Below are 22,053 nucleotides of genomic sequence, written 5' to 3'. Positions count from 1 at the left end.
CTAATTACGGCATTAGTTCTGCTGGAAAACGTGCGTTCCTGTCCTTTTGCTGGGTTGCTCTCCGCACTGCACACGGAGATGTAGCAGCAAAACGGGAGAGTGGGCTCAGTGTGGGCTGGGCAGGTTGGTGCTGCTCCGCGGTGTGCTGCATGCTGGCTGATGCCGTGAAGAAGGAGGAAGATGTGGAGCTTGCAGCCGTGCAGCCCCCCGCATTTCTCGGGTGTTTCAGCTGTCTGCAGTGGCTCCTACCTGATAGATTTGCAGGGCTTTTCTGTGCACAGCTCCCTGCGCTTCCGGAAGAATCCCTTTTGTTAAGAGAACACCTCAGAATGCATTTGCTTTGGAACACAAAGGAGCTTCTCTGATACGCATCAGGAAGTACTGTTGTTTGCTTTGCACTGAACTGCTCTGATGCAAATCCCGTGTCCCCTGCAAGCCCAGTTCTGCCCAGATCCCAGCTCAAGGGTTTTTTATTTTACAGTGATGCAACGATATCCATCCTGTTTTGGTCTGACACAAGTGACAATCTCGTCTTTCCTCCCCAGATGCATCTCAAAAGTAACACGCGTACATCGAGGGTCCACACCTAGGTGTGCCATTTGGGAGGGTGTTACTTGCAGGTCTGTCTCCCTGTGCTGTTTGCGTGGGCTCTGTCCGATGACAGGCAGCTGCCTGTTGTTTCCCAGAGCTGCAAGTCGTTGTCAGCACAAGCCACGCTTTGGGCAAGAGAATCGAGGTGTCCAGCTGCTCCCTGCAGCCCTCCAGCCATAGTGGTGTCTGGCCATCACTGATTTGCTGTTCTCCAGCAGCAACTGGCACAGTTGCTCACACCCCCGCTTTCGGAAGCTGTGTTTTGGACCCCGAGCTGGGAGAGCTGCAGAGACAGGAGCTCACAAGCTGGGAGACAGCATGCGGAAGATGTTTGCATGGCAGCAGCCAGGGCTGTGGCTGCAGGGATGCCTTCCAGGGCCAGCGCAGACAGCTGGGAACTCAGCCAGCTCTGAATTCAAGCCATTCTTTTATAAATCAGGTTGGTAAGACAAACACGAGGCATAAACTAGAGCCATTTCCATAGCAACCTCAGCAGAGGTAAAAAGTCTTTTGTAAACAAAGAGAGGACTGAACCTGTGGATCCGCTCTGATTTTCTTCACGGACGAGAGAAGAGCATGTGGGCTTAATAAATTCAGGGCAATACAAATGACCCATAAATCTCAGATGGAACCATTCCCAACCTCTGCGTTCCCCTTTCTCTCCCCTCTCCTCATGCACAGCACGGAGCTGTCTCAACCCAGCGCCCAGCTCCGTGCCCCAGCTTATCTCCATAAAGACACAAAGCCTGATGCCCCTCTTCTTCCATCACCGTTGACCTTTAGTAGCTAATTCTCTGACGCACACGCAGCCCCAGCACATGCCATGCCATTTCTGTATGGCCACAGCAGCTCGATGAAAAATTTGGCTTGTAGAGAGAGCTGTATCACAGCCAGCTCTAGCTTCCATTCCTCCAGGCAAGCATAGCTCGGGGTGTGCAAGCCCTCAGCTGGTCCATACGCTGATTGGGCAAAGCCCCTGTGTTAATTAAGCACAGATGAGGCAGCGACCCTCCTCATTACTGTGAGTCCATGCCACGGGGAATTGTGCTGCAGCTCCTCGCTGCCAGCGGGCACAGCCTGCTAATTGCCAAAGTGACACGAGCAGATGGTGTTGCAGCCCTGCCGGGAGGCACCAGGAAGCACCGTATCGCTTACACCATCACGGGGCAGGGATTTGGCTGGGGCCAGGGCGTCCGTGCAAAATGCTGAGAATTCTCTCCTCACAGATCCTGGAGTGTGACGGATTTTGGAGCGGCCTTACTAACAGATCCCACAGGGGTGTGGGGTCACTGGGTGCAGCGCTGGGGGCAGTGGAGTGATAGGAGATCTGCTGAGCTCTGCTGTGGGGGCTGGAGAAAGCAGCAGGAGCAACTCGGAGCAGCCCTCAGCTTCCAGCAAGGCCGCAGCACACCGCCTGCTCCTTCCTAACAGCCCTCGCCATGCCTGAGGGGGCATCACTTGTGCAGTGTGCATTTACTAATGACACATCCTAGGCCTCCCTAACAGCGAATACCCGAGCCCTGAGGAGGCTGAGGAGGCTGAGGCACAGCTCACGCAGCCCACACTGCCTCCTGCACCTCCTCTGAGGCGCTCCGAGCAGTTTGCGGCGGGCTGGCAAAAGGGGAGGGCTCAGGCCTGCCGCCATTACAGGCCGCTCCCATCGTGGCGGCCACGCCCATCGTCTTGCGTGGCGACGCCGGAAGTGGGCGGGGCGCTGTGGGACGGGAAGATGGCGGCGCCCTCGGCCCCGCGCCCGCCCCGGCCCCGCAAGGAGCCGCAGCCGCTCGTCATCCCTCGCAACGCCGCCGAGGAGCAGCGCCTCCGCCTCGAGCGCCTCATGAGGAACCCGGTGAGGGGACGGGAAGCGGGCCGGCTTCGTGCTTGCGGCCGCGAAGGGACGGGTACTGAGCTCGCGTCCCACCCTGGGCTGTGAGGGAAGTAGGCGCCCTGCGGGGAATGGGGCAGCCCGGGGCTCCGATGTCTGCCTCTTGCTGTGCATTTCCCGGGAGCTGGTGGGAAATCTCAACCCTTGGGCTCTAATGAGGCGTCTTGACCCTTGTCCTGAGAGGTGTCCTCTGGTTCCTGCTTTCTGCCTGCTCCCTGTCAGTGGAGATGTATCCACAGCTATGCTCCTTCTGGGGTCTGCCCTGTGGTGGAAGGGGCTGCGGGCATGCACGTTCCATCCTGTGTTAGAACTGTAGGTGTTGCCCCCGGAGGATGCTGATGGTTGGTTTGTTCTTACAGGAAAAGACTGTACCAATTCCTGAGAAGCTGAATGAGTGGGCGCCACGGCCTCCCCCGGAGTTTGTCAGAGATGTGATGGGTAAAGGCACTGCTCTTCAGATAACTGTAGGATCAGCCATTTTGAGCTTAGACACTATTTAACAGAAAAACTGGATGTGATTTCCCGTTGGCAATCATTTTGTTGGAGAAAAGAGGTATAAAATGAGCTTTTTGAGTTGTTTTCTCAGTGTCTGCATTGTTCGTGGGCCTTGCTTTAATCAAAGTCAAAACCTGTGGCACTCCAGTAGACAAGCTACATGTAAAGGAGTAATTTGTGCTGTAGTGATCACAAGGCACAAGTAAATTGTCTTTTTCACAGATATGAAAGTGCTCTGGAAGCTTACAGTTGTGAATTACCTCTTTTAATTGATTTGAGTCTGAATCTTGGGTGGTGAGAGGCAGAGGCATGCAGGGATGTGACAGCACATGGTCAGCTAGGGAGCTGACAGCCATGGAGGGAATCCAGCCCAAGTGTTCTGCCTACAATTCTATCTGGAGGGATTAGGGTTAGTATTTGTAGTCTGAAGTGCATCTGCATGTAGATCTGCAGATTCTTTGGAATCTTCATCTTATTGATCCTTCCCAAAGGCCAGCTTGTTCATATTTCAGAATAACTGATCTAAGATTAAAAGTTTTACATGTTTTTGAGTAAACTGTTCTCATTATTACAATTCCCTCATAGGTTTTTCAAATAGCTTTGCCAGGTGCTTCAGTAGAGCTGTTTTGTTTTTTCAGGAGCACCTGACATGCTGGGATTCTGTTGGTATCAAAGTGCCCTATTGCAATCCTGTGTTTTAATTATTAGGTGTCTTCTTTTAAGAATGCTTTTGTGTACTTTGCATTGAGAAATGGCTTAGGAGGCACAGGGTGAGAATGAGTGCCACACTGAAAGCTCCTCTGAGACTTTAACATGTAGATTGGTGCTAGGAAGAGAAAACTGTAGGGATTTTGTTCATGAAGAAACGTACAAAAACTGTCAGTGGAGTCAGTTTTACGTGGGAAACAACAATGCAGTGGGTTTTATCACCTTTCAGTTGATCTTTATTTTTTTTGTATGAGATGGGGAGAATCAGTGAGAGGCAGCCTCAGCAGGATGTTGTAGTTCACCCCTGTCTAGGAGACAACAGGGTGTGCGTTCAAACTCGAGCTGTGTCCAGCTAAGGCTGGGTTCTCTTCGGGGGAGTAATTGAGAGGATATGGTGATTGCTGTTGGTCCTGACTGGTAGAAACTGCATTGAAATGTAAGAGTTTGCAGCTCACTTTGGCTTTTGATTGGGAGCTGTTTGCTCCTATATAAAATGCAGACACACTTTGTGTTGTTAATAGACTTTCTTTGTACACTGCACTTTCAGATATCCGGCCCCTCAGCATCTGGCTGTAGTAATTTGTGAGCATCCAGTGTGTATTATCTTCTAGCAGACAAACCCCTTCTTATTGCAGGTTCCAGTGCTGGAGCTGGCAGTGGGGAGTTTCATGTGTACCGGCATCTTCGGCGCCGAGAGTACCAGAGGCAGGATTTCATGGATGCCATGGCTGAGAAGGTCAGCAGGACTCTATATTTTTTTCTCATAAGCATTTGGTGTCCACTGCTATTTTTTTTCCTTATAAAATCATGTGCAAACAATTCAGTTCCAAACCACTTCTCATCAAAAGAAAACAGCAAAGGAATATGTGACACGTGGAGTCTTTTGTCAGCATTAAAACGTTCGATGCTTTGTGTCAGACATCCCCCATCTTCTCTGTTCACTAGAGATCCTAATGTGTAATACGACAGATGAATCTTTGTGTTCTCGTGTGGGTTTGAGAATGCTTTAACAGCTGTTAGAAATGTCTCTAAGTATAAAATGAAATCCCTAATACCAGTGTCTTGCACAGACAGCATCGAAGCAGTTGCATGCACACAGAATACAGATCTGTTAAGAGTGTCTCCTCTTTCAGGGAGCATTGTTGTTATATTCTCTCTTGGCCGAAATGAGTCCTCTAATTCACATGTTTCTGTTTGTGTCTCAGGCTATCCTCTTGTTTTTATTGATGCATTCTTTAGGGCAAAAGCCCAGTGTCACTCATCTGTTTTGTTGAGGATTCTTTCCTCTGAAGTGCTCAGTGGTTGGCTCAGGCTGCAGGTTACCAATGCTGTTTGTATACAAGTCTTCCCTAGAATTATGTGTTTTGTTAACGAAGCAGCCAGACAAAATCTGGCAGAGCTCCCTTCTGTATTTTGCTAAAGGACTTCTCCCTAAAAGGACATGATTTTGAAAAGAAGTATTTTAATTTAGGTTGTGACCAAAGTATAACATGTGATCAATTACAGCAAAGACTAGATGAGGAATTCCAGAAGAAACTGGAGAGGAATAAGATGATTGCAGAAGAGCAAACAGCAAAACGCAGAAGGAAGCGGTAAGGGCAGATTGCTCCCGGGAGGTTTGACATGGAAAACCTCATGCCCTGTGCCTCATCTGCAGCTACATCCTTTGGATAAATACTCTTGTTCTGTGTCTGCATCAATCAGCCAAGAAATCTGTCTGCATAAATTAATTTCATTAATGTCATTGGTTTGTAAAGGCATCTGTAAATTTGACACGCTTTGCTGGTGTGGTTTTATTTTCAGTGCCGTTGCAAGCAAGATAACGTTGGCTGCTTGAGCAGCTTTTGCTGACACTGTCACACTGACTGCAAGAAGCCTTACTGTGTATTTGTTTGAGCAATGTCAGGAAAGTTCTGTACACACGTCTGGCTTACATAAATGTCTGTAGCAGCTGACATCAAGCAACTCGAGTGCGAAAGTGGTGCTGCTTAACGGATGCTTGTATGGATTAGGAGTAGTAGGGTGTGATGGTGCATGATGTGCTGCCAGTGTGACTAGCCCAGTTCAGTGCATGGGTATAGAAAAGGCTGTGCAGTGTTGTTAAAATCAGTAGCAGTTTCTACCTACCTCAGTAATGTGCTGGCTGTCTATTAAGTTAAATAGAGAAAATAAGAAATATGAAATCATTCCTTTCCCATGTGTTTTAGGCAAAGTGAAACAGAAGAAATGGTCTGAGAATCATTAGCAGAGATGTAAGATGTTACGTTCCAGTCTGCCATGCCTTTCAGAAATAGCAGATGTCATGGCTGCTTACCTCTGCCAGTGTCTGACCCTCAGCAGCTTCTCTCTTGTCTTTTTGAGAATGAGCATTTTGCATTTTGTAGCTAAGAGCTGTTCCTGAAAGGCCTATGCAAAGTGACTCACTGGCACATTAGCACAAATGTGCACAACACAAACACTGCTGCCATCTTACTTTACATGTAGTGTGGTCCAACAGATGGCCAGCAAGTCAGATCTGGCTGCTGCTTCTTCCTTGGCTGAGAAGCAGAACAAGTGTTCGAGCAGGAAATGCTGCCCAAACACGTAAACACCCCCTTCTTGCATTGAATGGTCTTATGGTGTAAGTATCAAGCAGCTGTGGCACGCAGGAGACCCCTGATGTATCTCACCACCTTTCTCTTCTGTCCTGAGCTCCCAGGTGTGGTGTTGGGGTCTTTCTGTAGAACCCTCTGACTGTGTTGTGAGGGGAACACGAGTCCCAGATTGCTCTGCCTGGTGTCTGCCATTAGACTGCCTGTCTGTCTTTGTTAGGTAACAGAACTGAAATCTCCTGTTATCATCCCCAGTGTTATTCCAATGATTAAGCACAGCCAAAGGTGAAGATCAAAGTATATTGCAGCATTATTATTATTATTATTATTATTATTATTATTATTATTATTATTATTATTAAAAGCAGATTACTGATAATGACTTTTTTCAGTGTTGAATTCCAACAGCTTGGGATTTTGATAAAGTTTTCTCCATATTTTTATAGGTTGAGTAGCTAAAATGTAGGAACAGTTTCATTCTTGTTCCTCCTGTGTTGTGTTCTGAAAGATCCTTGTTTATCGTGTGATTTCAGTTATAGTTGCATCCACAGGACTAAAACCAACACAGAAAAGTTTCTGTTGGTCTTATATCTAGATTTGCTACCACTTGTTGAGACCAAATTTGCACTTCTCTGAAGTCTTCCTGGGATGTCTGTAATAGGTCCTTAATCAGTGTGTAATTACAGTGTGCAGACACTTTACAATGTTGGATTTATGTGAGTCTTTTTTCCTTGCTTTTTAGCCAGAAGCTAAAAGAGAAGAAACTGCAAGCTAAGAAAAATAAACTTGAACAAAAGAAGCAGGAAAAAGGTCAGTGAGATTTAGTTTTCTTTTTTCAAGTCTCAGTTCTGTTTTCTAATAACCCTTAGGAGGGCTTATCCCACCTCCCACCAAGCATTCTTCATGGATAGGACTGAGTCTTAAGTGTGGTACTTCTGTTCATCTGTCGAAAGTCCTCTTTGAAAGCCATATTTTTAAATGCACGTGAGAAAAAGGGGAAAAATGCACGGCTTGGACAACAGCAAACTAAGTTATGATTACGTATGTAAGAAATTAAGCCACCTTGGTGCCATCTGTTCCACACAACTATTTCATTTCGTGTAGAAATAAGCTCTGCCTCTGTTCCCCTGCAGTATTGGAAGTAAACGTTCAGCGGTGTCAGAACAGATGTTTGTTCAAATGTTTGGATGCTTCCTTTTAATGAGTGAACTTTACCTTAATTTTTCAAAGAGCCGAGCCCATTGATCACAGTAAGTCTGGGAAGTTAACACAGTTCCTGGTAATTCTGCTAGAACATAACTTGTCTGACAGTTCTACTTTATTTCTGCTCGTTTGGATCTGTTTCAGCTGAACCACTGCCAGCCTCCCATGTAGATGTGGGAGGATAGATTAATCATTAGGTTAATTGTACTTGTGACAGCAAGGGAATGTAGCAGAGTGCTTTTGGTCTGGTTTGTTTTTAAAAGCTACTTGCACATAAACTGTGACTGGGGGGAGAATCTGAGTGTGAGCTTAGTGAAATAGAATGCCTGGCTCTGCAGAGGGGTTGGGAGAGGGAGGAGCCAGGACTCTGTGCTACAGACTGCCACATAGAATAAGTCATCTTTGGGGAGCCAGGTTCTGAGCCCCTCTGTCTGTAGAACAGTTCTTTGCTTGTTATACTTTGTGATTCTCTATTTTAAAACCAAATAAATAAGCTGGAAACCGCATACAGCTGTCTTTTACTAGTTTTGTGTGCCTTGAGATCTGAGAGTTTTTTCCAGAGTAATTGAAGTGCTTGTCAGACCTGGTAGGCAAGCATTTACGTAAAGAAATAAATAGGACTTGTGGCCATCTTTCACCTCTGTGAAGGAAAGCTGTTAAGAAGAAGGGTTGGCACGGAGTTTTACAGTCCACCAACACAAACTGACAGGATTGAACTTCACCACACGGTGGCATCGCACCACTGATCCTACACACTGCGGTCTGAGCCTGAGCTGAGCTGACTTGACCTGAGAAACAGGGAGGTAGGAGGGGTGTGACAGCAGTTATGGCTGTCAGATCCAGGTTGCTCTTTATGCCATACCTAATTTCCATATGCATTATTTAATTTCTAAAAGGTGTTTTCTCTTCTGGTCTTTCACTGGTTTTCTGTGAACCCAGCTAATCTGGCACCTACCTTAAAGGGTTCCTGTGCTTGTAATAAACTTAACAGTCTGTAAAAGGTTTTGGCACCCTGTGGAGTGCCTGTGAACCTGGATAGATGCTGAAATACATGGAGCCTGCCAGGCAGCTTCCTGGTGTGTGCATTCTTTAGCAGTGTTTTGTGATACTTGAAAGTTCGTGCCAACACGCAGAGGTGAGATTGGGAATGAGATAATCTATGACTTTAGCACCTGACTGCCTCTGACTGAGATAGCATTCAATAGGAGGTGGAGTTCTTTAATGTTGGGCTTGTCACAATGGTAATGCAGCTTGAGTGCTGGAGGTAAGGGACTGCTTCTCCAAGGAAGAATTTGGTATTCGGAGCTCTGCTTCACTCACTGTTATGAGATTCTTCACGAGGAGGACACGTGGGGCATGTTATCTGTTGGTACTAATTGGTGTGATCTAATACTTGTTTGTACTTCGTTGTGAAGTACATGAGGAGGACATGGATGTGTTACCAGTTCTCATGGTTTCTGTTTTTAGAGTCTGATCAGTCTCAAGAGCGAGTCAGCAGTGAGGATGACGAAGAGGACTGCAAGGAGGAGGAAGAGAAGGAAGATGATGCTGAGGAGCCAAGTTTTGTGATGGGAAGAGGATGAGGCCTCTGAGGGACAGCAGGAAACGCCGTTCATTGCTTTACATGCAGAAGCATGAAAGTCTTTCATCTCAGCCAAGCAGAACCCATTGGTGAACGTTGTATCTGCTTAATGGTGAATGACCTTCGCATCGCAGGCCCGAGAGATGTCAATAGAGAAATGCCAAATAAGAGATTTTTTTTCTTAATTGCTTGTATAACTGCTGTGCAGTCTGCTCTGTTTGCTCTAATGAGTCAGCCATAAGTCTCTGTGACCTTAGAGTTCTTTCTGACACGGCCCAGAGTGTTTTTCTGTCTGAAAACTAAAACACACCCATTACCATTTAAGGAAAATATTACTGTGAGGACTACATAATCTAATGTTGTCAAAGCTGGTAGCAACCAGATACCTGAATCTAAGGGCAGAGTTCAGGCTGAAATAGAAAAGTGGTCTGTAGCCAGGCTGTCATGCACTGTGAGTGTTCTGAATCTGGGGATTTGTATGGGGTCATCTCTAACCCAAAGAAATCAGTTTATGTTCTAGACAAGTTCTATAGATTTTTAAGCCAGATCCCTTTTCTATTGCTAAAACTTTCCCTATTACTTTTCTTCCGTGTTTTTTAAATTAATAAAAGGGATGTGTTGGATTGTTCTGTCTTCTTTTATTTGAAGAGGATTTTGGTGCAATGAAGAGGTGTTTGCAATGCTGCAGGAAGGAACAGAAAGGCCAAGCGGTCTGGCACATGAAAATATGGAAAAAGGTGATAGCTGCATTTCATATACTTTTTGCTTTTGGATTTGATCATTATTAAGGCTTTCCTAAAGACTGTGTGTGTAAAACTTCCAAATCTGCAAAGCAGAAAGGGTTGGAATGGAACAGCATTGCTTGTGTTAAGCTTCATGTAGTGACACCTGGCTTTCCCTCTGTTGAGCTCTCTGCTTTGAACTGAGTTCTCTGGTAAGAAAAATAATCTGTATGTATGTTTGTTGATGCTTAAATGAAAAGCAAATGCATTAATGGTTTTATTTGTAAATTAGGTTGTTGTTTTTTCAGTGCATCTTGAACTAGCAGTGCCCGCATCACACAGCATCAGCATCCGGAATGTGGCGCTACTTCTTCTCAAGTTCTTGTTAATGCCAAATTATTTAAAGCAAAAACAGTGAAAAGGAATCACTTGTTAGTTTTTAGTCCTTGAACAGTGCTGCCAGAAATCCGGCACTCTGTGCTGGCTTTATGCAGTGGTATTTTCTGTGACAGTGGGGGAGCAGATGTCATCAAGTGCCGTTTTGGATTAGATCCCCTGTGCCTCCATACCCCAGCTCGAGCTCCACATGGAACTCTTGTGTTAAATCTGGGTAGAGCCACGTGCTTTGGGTAAGTTGTGACTGTTTCATTCTGTAGTGCTTAAGATACAGACTGGATGTCCCACAGTTTTGGTGTTATCACAGTGTAAAGTGCTGAGTTAGGGGAATTATTTCACTCAAATCCCCTTTGGGTAGGTACGCCCTGTTGATGCATCTGTGATGTGGGACAAGCCACGTTGTGGTGTTTGTTGGCTTTTGGTTGGAGGGAAATTGAGAGCCTTGCAAATAAACAAAGACTGTTCTGCCTGTGAGCTTGTCAGGCTTTTGAGCTGAATAAATCAGTGCTGGTTGGCATTAAGCAGAGCAGGCGTGTGCTGCACGAGGACTTCTCACAGTTGGGAAGAAGATGGACTTGAGTTGGTCTTGGTGAATTAAACACAGGTTGTATGACCCTGCCCTGGCTCCTCAGGACATTGTGCTGCCCATCCTGAATTATTCATGTGCTGCATTTGTGAGGAGTGCTTGGTTTGTATGTGAAACCCATAAGAAGCCAAGAGAATGTGTTGCTGAGGGTGGTGTCTGCCTTATGGCCATCCTTTTAGCAGCAGGGTCCGTATTCGGTATGCGTTGCTCTGAGTTCTGATAATACCATGCCATGCTGTGGTGGTCTTCCAGAATACAACGACACTTATAAGTGAGGGAAGTTTTGGTGTGAAGACAAAGCACAGGTGCTGTGACATCTGGATGGGAGAAGCATCATCCACGGAGCGGAAAAATGGAAGTGCTCCCAAGTGCAGTAAAACAAAAAACAGTTCAGGAGTTGCTTCTTGTTCCAGATACAGCAGCAGTAATGTGAAGATTTTAAACAGCCCCAAAGCGTGACCTGCTTCCATTAAGTTCTCGCTTTGGATTTCTTTCCAGAGGAGTCAGTCTGCATCAGAGAAAGGAGAGATGTCACCAGGGACCTGAATGGGCTGCCCCACTTCCACAGGAGCCAGCAGCGTTAGTGCTGTGACCGTGCAGAGGTATTCCTTATCTCAGAGATGAAAAGCACGGTCAGGAAAATACGTTTGTCTCTCTACCACGTTTCTAGGAATTGTTTTCCTTTGTTGCTTCCTCCCTTCCCCTGTACTGATGCTATCAGGAGGACAGACCGCTGTGCCATTGAGCTGGAGCACTGCGCTGCTGCCTCCGAGCGCTTTATCTCGTTTTCAGGGCAGGAGCTCCTTCCTATTTCCCGTAGTCTGCCCCCTCCCGTGCTCCTCTGATGGGTTTATGCGGGATTTCCTGCTAAGTCAACAGAGGAGGAATGCAGGGAGATAGCAGCAGCTCTCATAGCCCTCATTTACAAAGGGCGGCTCCTTCAGCGCTCAGCACTGCCTCTAGCGTACGCTTTTGCTGTATAGTAACCGTAATAAAAGCGCATTTACATCCCGTGCTACCGGTACGTTCTCTGTAAAGATGGAGAGCTGGGATCGCCGCACCCAATGAAGCATCCACCGGCCCGGGCTTCCCCAGCAGTACGCGTTCGGAGGGGGCGGGGCTATCGGCAAGAGGGCGGAGCCTGGCGTAGCCCTGGCCAATGTGGCTGCGATCACGTGCCGAGGGGCGGGGCTACCGGCAGCCCCCCCATTTCCTGCGGGTCACGTGGCGGGGGCCCGGCGTTGCCTTGGCAGCGGTGGAGGCGGCGGAGGCTCCGGTACCCGGCGGCTCCCGGGGCGCCGCGCCCGAACCGGCCAGCGGGCAGCAGCGGTGAGCGGGGAGACCGGCCCGGCGGGGGAGGGGGCTTCGTTCTACCCGGGTAGGGGTTCAAAGCGGCGGAATCCGGGGTTGGAGGGCATCTGGGGCTCCGGCCTGGCCGCGGGGCAGGAAGGCACCGGCACGCTGCTCCGCACGGGTCTGAGGGGCGGGGTCTGAAGGCCCACGGAGAGGCTGCCGTGTGAGCGCTGTGAGCTGGGCTGCCTACCTCAGTCGTGCCGTGCAGGAATCCCCGCGCTCGCACCCCGGAGGTCGGATGCAGGGCGCTGCCGGGGCTTCCCTTCCTCCGAGCTGGCGCTGCGGGGGATACCGACATCAATACGAGTCGGCGCCTTGCGTCTTCAGCAGCGGTTTGGCGCAGCGGTGACCTGGCACGAGGTTGGCCAGAGCTGAGGAAGAGCCTCCGGGCACGCAGCCTCGTGCTGTGCGGTGCGGTGCAGCCCCACCAGCGCGCGTGCTTCTGTTCCGAACCTGTAACCTGCAAGGCAGGAGTGTGGATCTCCCCATAACTCACCTCTGGTGCAGACTGCTGCCTGAAAAGGGCTTCTAGAGTGAGGATGCTTCCAGCTGAAGGTACCGTGAGGGTAAAACGATCCTTTGCTTTTGTGTTTCAGCCCCCGGAGCCCCCCGCAGCCCCTCCATGCCCGTAGGCAGCCAGGTGAGTGCTGTTCCATGGGTTTATGGGTTTCCTTCTGCAGATGTTTACTTACTTGGGAACATCTCTGGAGTTGCTCTAGAGTAAAAATTCATCCTTGTGGTATTTTCAGTTTATTTTTCTAAGGAAAGAAGCAGCTGTGATTGGATGTTCCTGTTCTCCCCTTGTAACCTCTGAATTCGTGTTTCTTTTAATGGAATTTGTCCCGGGCTTGATGTTTCCAACATGCTGAATTCCTGTGTGCTTTATGAAAACAAATGGCAGCGCAGAGACCGTCGGCGTCCCAGCGAAAACAAAGCCAGCACCCCCACTCTGCATATACAGGATGCCATCACAGGAAGCAGTGCCGTAATTCTGCCACTCACAGGCAGTCTCACAGCTCACAGTGCTTGGCTTGCAGCTGCAGCCTTGGTCACTGTTCCTTTTGAGCAGTGTGGCTCAGAGCTGGGGGCAGTTGGTGCTTTTTATCTCGGCTGCTTCCTTCAGTCTCCTGGCAACCATGACTTGATAAGCCCACACCATATGGCGGGGAGCTGGGCAGGGCTGGAGCTGTGCTCCAGCAAACAGCACGGTGCCTGTGACCCACAGGTGTGGGGCTGGGGCTGATCAGTTCTCCTTTAGGGAGCTGCTGGAGATTCAGGGGGAAGTTTCTGCTGCAGGAATTTGGGAGATCCATTCATTAACCCCATGCAGCGTTCAGCTCCGTGGCTGCTTTGGGCAAGAGCTGTGCCTGTGTGAGCTGAGCAATGGGTGAATGGAAAAACTGGTGTGCAAAGGGAGCATAGAGTGAGCCCTGGGCACTTCAGTTGGATGTACCCTGGTACGTTAATGCAATGCATCTGGAGCTGATGCACGATGCAATGTGACATTAAACTGCCAACTTAAAAACCAAACAATGGGATGGTGACCATATTTTCAAAGTGTATTTTTGTAAAACAAATGAGTGGGGAGGAATGAAAGGGGAAAGTTGAGATGTTGGCTTTGACGTGTAAAGTTGGGTGCTGTGCGACCTCCCTGATCACGCTGGAGCAGTTCCAGGTTTCCTTCTGCAATCCCACCTGGTTCTCTTGATCAGTTCTAGCAGGCAGGTGGTTCTGTGCATCATTTCCCTACTGACTGAGGATAGCCTCGTTCCAGCACAGCTTTTCCAGCAGCTCGTCCTGTCTGCTGCCTCGTCCTGACCACGGCTTTTTTATTTCCACAGTGCTTCCCCCATGATGAGTTCTGAACTGAACGTCCCAGTGGATCCCTCCACTCCTGCTTGCTGCTCTGAGCCTGGCACCAAGGGCATGGATTATCGGGACTGGGTGCGCCGCAGCTACCTGGAGCTGGTGACCTCCAACCACCACTCTGTTCAGGCCCTGTCCTGGAGGAAGCTGTACCTGAGCCGAGCCAAGCTGAAAGCCTCCAGCAGAACCTCTGCTCTGCTCTCTGGATTTGCAATGGTACGTTGGTTTTGCAGGAACGCTTTCTGGATTATGAAAAAGTAACAACAACAACAAATCTCTATTAATTGGTGTTCTGTCCCTGTGAAGAAGCAGGGTGTGCTGTGATGTGCTTGGCTGTCCCAAGACAGTGTGGATACAGGAGCTGCCCACACCTCCCAGTTATCCTCCCAGCCCTTTGCAAACACTGATCTCCTCCCTGCAAACGATCCGGAGAGCTGCCCCATATCCAAGCAGTGCCCCAAGGCCAGGTGTTGCCAGCTGCACCTGCTCACAGCTGTGGTCCTAATCTCATTTTCTGTATGTTTTTTCAGGTCGTGGTGCCTGTAATAAGGTGGAGGCTGGCTGGCAGCCTGCCAGGAAGCACTTTGCATGGCACAAACAGGGAGATCATGTTGTGAGAGGCCCCGCGGCCTCGTGCACAATGTCAGAGGGCTGTGCAGCCTGCAGGGAGCCAAACCGAGTGTATTTTTGTCAGTGCTGCCTGTTGGGAGTAATCCCTCGTCCTTGCTGTGCTCTGTGCTTGGCTGTTAGCTGGGAACTATTGCATAGGTCAGAGCTGTGTCAGGGAGCGCATAAATAAACACCACGAGATAGCGGTGTGGTGCTCAGGCTTTTGAGCTGTGATGCCATCAGCCTCCTCCTCTCCCCTCTGGTTTTATCCAGAGTGAAATCTCTTCTGCAGAGATTTTCTGTCCAGGAAGTGAGCTGCTGCTGAGGTCTGAACACACATGCAGAGGGCAGGATGTGATGTAAGGGAGCTGCATGGAGGAGATGGGCAGGCTTGGGGAACTTTCTATGTTTTGTAGAGTTTTGTGGGCTTTTTAAGCTTCTCCCACCCCTGCATCTCCAACCCCCAGCAGATGAATGCTCCTTAGCATTACAGTAGGGAGTTCTGTTTTGTTGCTGCCCAAAGTGGAGCAGCATTAAAGCATGGCAGTAGGTGGGTGCATGTTAGAGCTGGTGCCAGGGAGCTCCCTTTGCCTTGTCTCTAACAATAGGTGTAGTATTATTCATAGACCATCGGCTTAATACAGTACGTACATCCCAAATTAGTGTTTCTCAGAAACTGGTGTTTTTGCAGTAAGGAATTCTCTTTATCAGCAGCCTGGTCACACTGGCCTTCCAGTGGAAGGTGATGCATGTGTTGCTGTCCATAGGTTGGTAGGCTTGTTCTTAGGATGTGGACACTGACTAAGAGTGGCTATTGATGAAAGTGGTGCAGTTATTTAGAGTTAAGTGGTTCCTGTGCAGCACTGTGTGCCCATAGCATGTAAACAGGTGTCACACAGGGCTTGGCTATTGCTTTATTTACTTCCCCATCAGTATGTGCAATTCCAGCCAGTCCCATATTGGCTGAAAATTATTACAAGCTGATGGATATTTAATCAACAGGCGGTGGCTTTGATCCAGCTCCTTCTGGACAGGCTGCAGAATAATGCAAACCTCCCTCGTTACGCGATGCTATCTGTGGTATTCCTGGCAGAGAGCCGGGAGGATGTGGCTGCTTCCAGCTCCAGTGCTGCACAGAGGGGCTGCATGGCTGCACGAGCCTCCCTGGGCAGACTGCAGGTGAAGGGGATTGAGAGGGAGCTTGGGGAATCTCCTTCATTTCCCTGCTTGGAAAGAAGAGCTGTTCCCACTAGCAGCGCTTGTCTAATTGCTGCGGGATATGCATTTGATTTAAGGAAAGGGAAAAGAAGAAGGGGAAAAAAAAAGCTCTACTGGAGTGATTGTTTGCACAGGCTGCCGAACCATCTGTGTGGATGTAACGTGCTCTATGTGAAACCATTTGTTATCCTCCTGTGTGATACTATCTGTGCTCGTCTGAATCTCTCAAGATGAGCAACTTCTTTGTTGTGGACAATCTGGGCTCCAGTGATCTTTACAAAGAAATGATGAGAGAAAAGCATCATAGCCCATAATCTGACTTGTGCTTAATTCAGAGCACACGCTCCTTTAGCAAACCTACAAGCGTGAGGTCCAGCAGGGCAATCCTTGAGCTTAACATTAAGCCTGTGCTGAAATCCTCTGCTGCTCAGCAGCGTGCTCAGCACCTTGCAGAGTCAATCCCTTGATACCTTGGCTTCTGCAAGGAGGTTAAAGCAGAGGGGGCTGCTATCACAGAGGAGTATAATTGTATTGAACGTGACATATTAATAGTTTGACAGACCATGTAGCATGCTTAATGGCTTTTAAATGGGTTATGTCAGCTTGTCCTCTTTCTCTTATCCCGGTCAGAGGATGACATGACAATCTGTATGGGGTAAAGCAATAGAGCTCGCTCACCTTGTCTGTTTGTGTTAAACAAACTGTTTTTCTGCCTTGCTGCCCTATCTGGATTGTTGATGTTTTTCTATGAAATACCTCTTACTGAACCATCAGTCAGTGTTAAAAATTCATCGTGTTGCACAGCTGAAGCCAGCCCTAGGGAACAGGTTTGTCTGGGAGGAAACATCCAATTAGCTGCAAAGTGCTGCTGATGCGACGGGTAACAGCTAGAAATTGATATGTTGGCATCAGCCAGCCTTTCAGCTCTGATATAAAGCTATGAATTCAACATGCTGGTACAGTTCCTGTTCAGCTTGCTGGATGCTGTGTTGCTGGGTGGTTGAGCCCTCAGGAATGAATGATGCACCTGCAGCTTCTCCTGCCTGGTGTAGCCTGACTGATGATCACTGTGCTGTACAGGTGTGTCATGCAGGGCACTGCAGCAGAGGATAAGTCTGATCTCCTCGAATCTGTGTGCAGGGAACTGGAAAAGGAACACAAGTCAGGTTGATGGCTGGATGTGGGGGGTCTTCAAGGTCTTTTCCAACCAAGATGACTCTGATTAAGGGATGAGAGGTGATGGTCTTAAGTTGTGTCAGTGGAGGCTCAGGTTGGATATTAGGAAACATTTCTCAGAACTGGCAGTGCTGCTGTGGCACAGCTGCCCAGGGAGGAGGGGAGTCCTCATCCCTGGAGGTGCTTCAGAACTGTGGACATGTGGCACTGAAGGATGTGGGCATGGTGGGCTGGGGTTGGGCTTGGGGTCTTCCCCACCCTCAGCAATACTATGATTTTAAGGCAGTGTGGTGTATGCTTTATTTCCATGGACCTTCCTTGCAATGGTGGTGAAGCCAAACCTGTGGTTTTTTTCCCTCTCTGTGACAGGAGCTACTAACAGGAACCTCTCAAAACAAACAAACAAACAAACAAACACAACCACATATTCCTCACCAGAACACGGGGCTGGGAATGCCCAAAAATCTGTTCCAGTGTTCTTAGCATCCCTTACATTGTTTGTAGTTGATGTAGGAATAAAGCCTGGGCATGCTGCGATTGCCATTTCCTACCCCACACACGTGTTGTGTCCTGCAGCTAGCAGATCTGTTCAGACCTGACCTGCTCCCTCCTTCGGGCTGCTGGTGATTTCAAGGTAACTGCAGGAAAGACAGCAGTCGTAGCACTGCTTCCATGCTCCTTAATCCTCTTCAGGGCCACCAGCAGGGACAACTTAATTTCCCAGTGCCTAAGTAATGTTATAAGTAATGCCAGAGTGAATGGTGCAGATCATTACACAGAGCCTGGAATGGCTATTCATACTTTGCTTCATTAAAGTAACTTAAAATGAACAGCTTCAGAGATTTGTTAGCTGATAGGAGCCTGCTTTTCTGAACTCAGAGAATGGAGTTGTCACTGCGCCCGTAAGCCAGTAGCCATCCACCTCCCTTCAGTAAGTTATGAGACCTCAAGGGAGATATTTGGGGATATAAATAGCTTGTATCCAGGCATATTTGTAATAAAAACCAACTTAGCGTTCGGAGAATAGAAGGCAGCTATTTTAACTATGGACTAACTTGGATTATTATGAAGTAGCTCTCATTCTTCCCTTGGGAGGCCGGGTAGGCAGGCTGGCAGCCAGCCAGCAGGGCTGCTGCTTTTGCTCTCCTGTGCACTCACCATGTTGAAACTTCCTGCAGCGAGCGGCCGGCGGTGAGCAGAAGAGGAAGGTGTGAGAGCAGTGAGCGGGATGGCTGCCTGCAGGCTGTGAGCTGCATAACGAGTTCCTGCTGCTGCCTGCACGGTTTGGTGCCATTCGTATGGCTGCAAGGAGGGAGCTGCTATTTTGGAAAACTGCAGCACCAAAATGTGTGTGTAAAGCTTGAGATAGACCAAGCTGCTTGAGATAGACAGTGCATGCATAATCGAGGGAACGGGGCTGGCCGTTTAGGCTGCTGTTAAAAGTACTCGAGTGTGTGCTTGCCCTCAGGTGCTCTTCCTGAGTAAAGATGCTTTCCTGGATTAAAGCTTTGAACGGTGGAAAACCAGCAGCCGTTGAGTAGTGGTCTCTTGTTCTTGTTCCCCCAGGTTGCCATGGTGGAGGTGCAGCTGGAGATGCAGTACAAGTACCCACAGATGCTGCTCATCGCATTCAGCGCCTGCACGACGGTGCTGGTGGCTGTTCATCTCTTTGCCCTTCTCATCAGCACCTGCATTCTGCCTAACGTGGAAGCAGTGAGCAACATCCACAACCTGAATTCCATCAGCGAATCCCCACACGAGCGCATGCATCCCTACATCGAGCTGGCGTGGGGCTTCTCCACGGTGCTGGGGATCCTCCTTTTCCTTGCAGAAGTGGTGCTGCTGTGCTGGATCAAGTTCCTGCCCGTGGACTCCATCCTGAAGAACGACACCACCACCATCCAGAAGCCCAGCGGCCACGCGGGCTGGCAGGCAGCTCTGGTCTCCACCATCATCATGGTCCCAGTGGGGCTGATCTTTGTTGTCTTCACCATTCACTTCTACCGCTCTTTGGTGCGGCACAAAACGGAGCGCCACAACCGAGAGATCGAAGAGCTCCACAAACTGAAAGTGCAGTTAGATGGGCATGACAGAGGCATGCAGGTGGTGTGATGGGGGCTGAGGCCGAGGGCAAAATGCCTGTTTGGCTGGATGGTGGGGCACACTGGTGGTGGATTGTTTGGAGGCTTAAATATGTAATTGCTAATTGCCTGCCACGTATAGCTGTGGGTTCTAACGCCGTTTCAAACTCTGTGGTCTCTGGTCCTACACACTTCTGTACTTAAGTGGACACTGCCATGGAGCTCAAGGTCAAATCTTTACATTGGCACAAGTAGCCAAAAATCTGCATTATTTTACAAATGCGATGTTCTGTTGCCAAAAGTAAAACTGCATCAGCTGTCCAAAAAGGCTGTGTGTGTGTAGGACCTGTCTTAGTGTCAGAACTCCCTGGCTGTCTGTGCAGCAGCAATTAACTGGCAGTTTGTTTCTAGAGCCAAGCTGGTTAATGAAGGTATTTGCACCCAACCCGAGGATGTTTGGAAAGCACAATAGGAACTGTGAGTGTTCATTGCCTTTGTTCCAAAGCAAATGTTCCATAAACATATAACCAGGAAGAAATCAGCCTTAGCTTTTATGTTCCTTTCTCACTATTCCTTTCCATGCTTCTACAAATTCTAAATGCAGGGGGCTGGGGACTTCTGTTGTTCTGTCTTCAGTAGCATCTGTCACTTTAGACTGAACAGATGCCAAGATCACTTGTTTGTTTTTTTTTTCAGTAAGAGCCCAGGGAAGGCTTACAGGTGTTTTAGTTTTAACAAGGACATTCCTAAAACAGAACAGTGACGAAATTTAATGAGATGAAGCTCTGAAGGACTAGAAAAGCGAGTTTCAGGGAGGAAAAGTGGCAGCAGACAGTGGTAGAAACTCGTCCCTGTGTTGTTTGCAGTTATGTCCTGTTGGAATGTCTTTTTCATGGTGTGCTGGAGAGAAATAAGTCCCAGTCCTCCATTTTTGGCTGGTGCTGTTTGTCAGCTGTAGCGTTTGCCTGTTGAAAAGGACCGCTTCCTTCTCCCTGCACCAAAGCAGGCAGCTCCTCTGGGGAACCTGGAGCTGCAGGGTGAGCCTGGTGGAGCTGGACCCAGTGGAGATCTGTGTGCCATTAAAGAGCTATCACGTTTCATTTGGGCTGCTGCTTTTCCAGCATTAAAGAAAGAGACACTTGCACGTCAGTGTGACTTAGCAAGGGAAGCTCGCGAATCCTGCAGCATCCTTTTGGGCAAAAACTGCCATAAAAAGTATTTCAAGAGAAAAAGAGTTTTGCAGTCATCAGCTCTTCTAGGAAATGTGAAGCTTTCTGACACAGGGCTGAAAGAAACATAAGCCCATTTTCTTGGCCCTGATCCTATGCCCATTTCCTGCTCTGCACTCAAACACTGCAGTCAGGATCTCCCAGCTCCCAGGCTGCGTAGGTTCCTGACATCGTTACGGATGTCTGTAATGTTCTGTTTAACCATGGTCCTTTTTTCCACTGGGATCTGAGAAATCTAATGGCAGCATGTTCCATGTCAGCTTCCCAGAATGGGGAGGACACTCAAATCCCAGTGAGACCTTCCCTGTGCCTCTCTCTGATGAGGGTCTTGGGAAACTAACTCTCATTTCTCTTGTTTACATGTGAGTTTGAGCATTGCTGAACAAGTTGCTTAGCACCGTGTCTGTGCCTTTCATCTGTTGTTCTTGCCACAGTTGGCATGTACCATATTGGCTGATGTGCAGCAGAGAAAATAGTTGTTGTGTGTGACATGACTAGCCTGTACTTATGCACATATGCAAAAAATGAGGAGTGTCCTCCGGGAAGTGGATGGTCATGAAATTCATACCATCCCCTAGCAGCCCGCCTCTCTTCCTCCTCTTCTTACCAAAATAAAAGTTAAAGGTTTACGTAACAAAATCAGAGTTGAGTTTTCTGCCAAGTATTACACACGTAGGCTCTTCTTCCAGCAAAATCTCTGCTGCGAAGCCAGAGCTACAGCAGATAGGATTAATGTCATATCTGTACTTTGCATTTTTTTCTATAACAGCAGTAGTAATTGGTCTCTGTGCGTTGTGGAGCCCAGGAGGTTTGAAATCAGTTGTAGAGGAAAGTACTGTAGCTTTTTTTTTCTTTCTTTCTTTCTTTCTTTTTTTTTTTTGTAATAAAGAAATTGTCAAATCTCACAGTGTGTATGTGATGCTGTGACAGCAGTGCAGCTCATATGGAAATGCAATAAATTTCAGCAGATGGAGAAATGCAGCAGAGAACTGTGCTTTGGCTTTGCAGAACGCCCTGGTGAGGCTTTGGTGGGATTTGGTTCACAGCAGGCTCAAGGCAGCAGATCTGTGGCTGGAGAGGGATTGCCTCACTCCACGAGGAATCGGGGGCTTCAGGTGGTTTCCCGAGGGTTTACATGCTTAAAGCTGCATAATGGTGTGCTTTCCTCAATTCGCTCACAGCTTTGATTTCTGTTTCTCTATGGGCGCTGGGTTCTCCCCTTCCATGGGAGTATTTTTGCTTTTTGCCACCTGGGTTCTCTCTCTCTTACCCATCATCTTTGTGCTGTACGTCCTCTTGGTCCTTTTCCCAACAACAGCACTCAGTTTCTCACCTCTTCCTCTGACTTGTTTACATTTTCACTGCTGTTGGGTCCAGACTTGCATTGCAGTAAGATCTCCCGTGGTACCAGCAACAACAGAGACTTAATTAATCTGTAAATGAGTGGGGACAGTGTGCCTGTCCAGATGGCTGCTTCTGTGCTGAGGTGCCAGAAAATCTTCCCTGCTTCTGCTGCTGCCCCATGGCTGGCAGCAGGACTCCATCAGTCAGCAGGGAGATGCCTGCCTTTCCACACTGTGCTGCTGTCCTGCAGCCTGGCAGCAACAGCTCATGTTTCGTGCCTGGCCTGAATACCTCGTCCCAATCAGCCCCGGGTGTCTGTCACCGATGTGTCTTCAGGTATGGAGTAAGCTCTGGGATACCTGTGTGTGTGTGCTGCTCCTGCACTGGGGCCAGGATGGTGTTTGTTTGCTTTCTGCAT

The 22,053-nt window shown here is 48.5% G+C and overlaps 2 protein-coding genes across 4 annotated transcripts; both read left to right on the top strand.

The window, feature by feature from the left end:
- The first annotated feature begins 2,288 nt into the window (after positions 1-2,288).
- Positions 2,289-9,678, top strand: PRKRIP1 (PRKR interacting protein 1). The gene is made up of 6 exons (XM_048966941.1): positions 2,289-2,440; positions 2,836-2,914; positions 4,315-4,415; positions 5,186-5,271; positions 7,013-7,080; positions 8,941-9,678. Exons 1-6 carry the CDS (start codon positions 2,321-2,323, stop codon positions 9,054-9,056), a joined length of 570 nt encoding a protein of 189 aa, XP_048822898.1. The 5' UTR covers positions 2,289-2,320; the 3' UTR covers positions 9,057-9,678.
- Positions 9,679-11,972: 2,294 nt separating this feature from the next.
- On the top strand, positions 11,973-21,256 carry ORAI2 (ORAI calcium release-activated calcium modulator 2). 3 transcript variants are annotated; one of them, XM_048966979.1, is made up of 4 exons: positions 11,973-12,088; positions 12,709-12,752; positions 13,954-14,194; positions 18,548-21,256. In XM_048966979.1, exons 3-4 carry the CDS (start codon positions 13,964-13,966, stop codon positions 19,091-19,093), a joined length of 777 nt encoding a protein of 258 aa, XP_048822936.1. In that variant the 5' UTR covers positions 11,973-12,088; positions 12,709-12,752; positions 13,954-13,963; the 3' UTR covers positions 19,094-21,256. The 3 variants fall into 3 exon arrangements, with proteins under 3 accessions (XP_048822936.1, XP_048822937.1, XP_048822938.1); XM_048966980.1 differs by having other exon boundaries at positions 12,004-12,137; XM_048966981.1 differs by lacking the exons at positions 11,973-12,088; positions 12,709-12,752 and adding an exon at positions 12,188-12,667.
- The last annotated feature ends 797 nt before the right edge of the window (positions 21,257-22,053 follow it).

The sequence above is a fragment of the Lagopus muta genome, chromosome 20 (genome assembly GCF_023343835.1).
Source record: "Lagopus muta isolate bLagMut1 chromosome 20, bLagMut1 primary, whole genome shotgun sequence".
Classification (NCBI taxonomy): Eukaryota; Metazoa; Chordata; class Aves; order Galliformes; family Phasianidae; genus Lagopus; species Lagopus muta.
The sequence above is the reverse complement of the archived record's forward strand: the minus strand, read 5'-3'. Positions and strand labels throughout refer to the sequence as shown.

Coding starts and splice junctions, on each gene's coding strand:
- PRKRIP1 (XM_048966941.1), top strand. CDS start 2,321: ATGGCGGCGCCCTCGGCCCCGCGCCCGCCCCGGCCCCGCAAGGAGCCG. Junction 2,915..4,314: donor GTTTGTCAGAGATGTGATGG/GTAAAGGCACTG, acceptor TTCTTATTGCAG/GTTCCAGTGCTGGAGCTGGC. Junction 7,081..8,940: donor ACAAAAGAAGCAGGAAAAAG/GTCAGTGAGATT, acceptor TTCTGTTTTTAG/AGTCTGATCAGTCTCAAGAG.
- ORAI2 (XM_048966979.1), top strand. CDS start 13,964: ATGATGAGTTCTGAACTGAACGTCCCAGTGGATCCCTCCACTCCTGCT. Junction 14,195..18,547: donor TGCTCTCTGGATTTGCAATG/GTACGTTGGTTT, acceptor TTGTTCCCCCAG/GTTGCCATGGTGGAGGTGCA.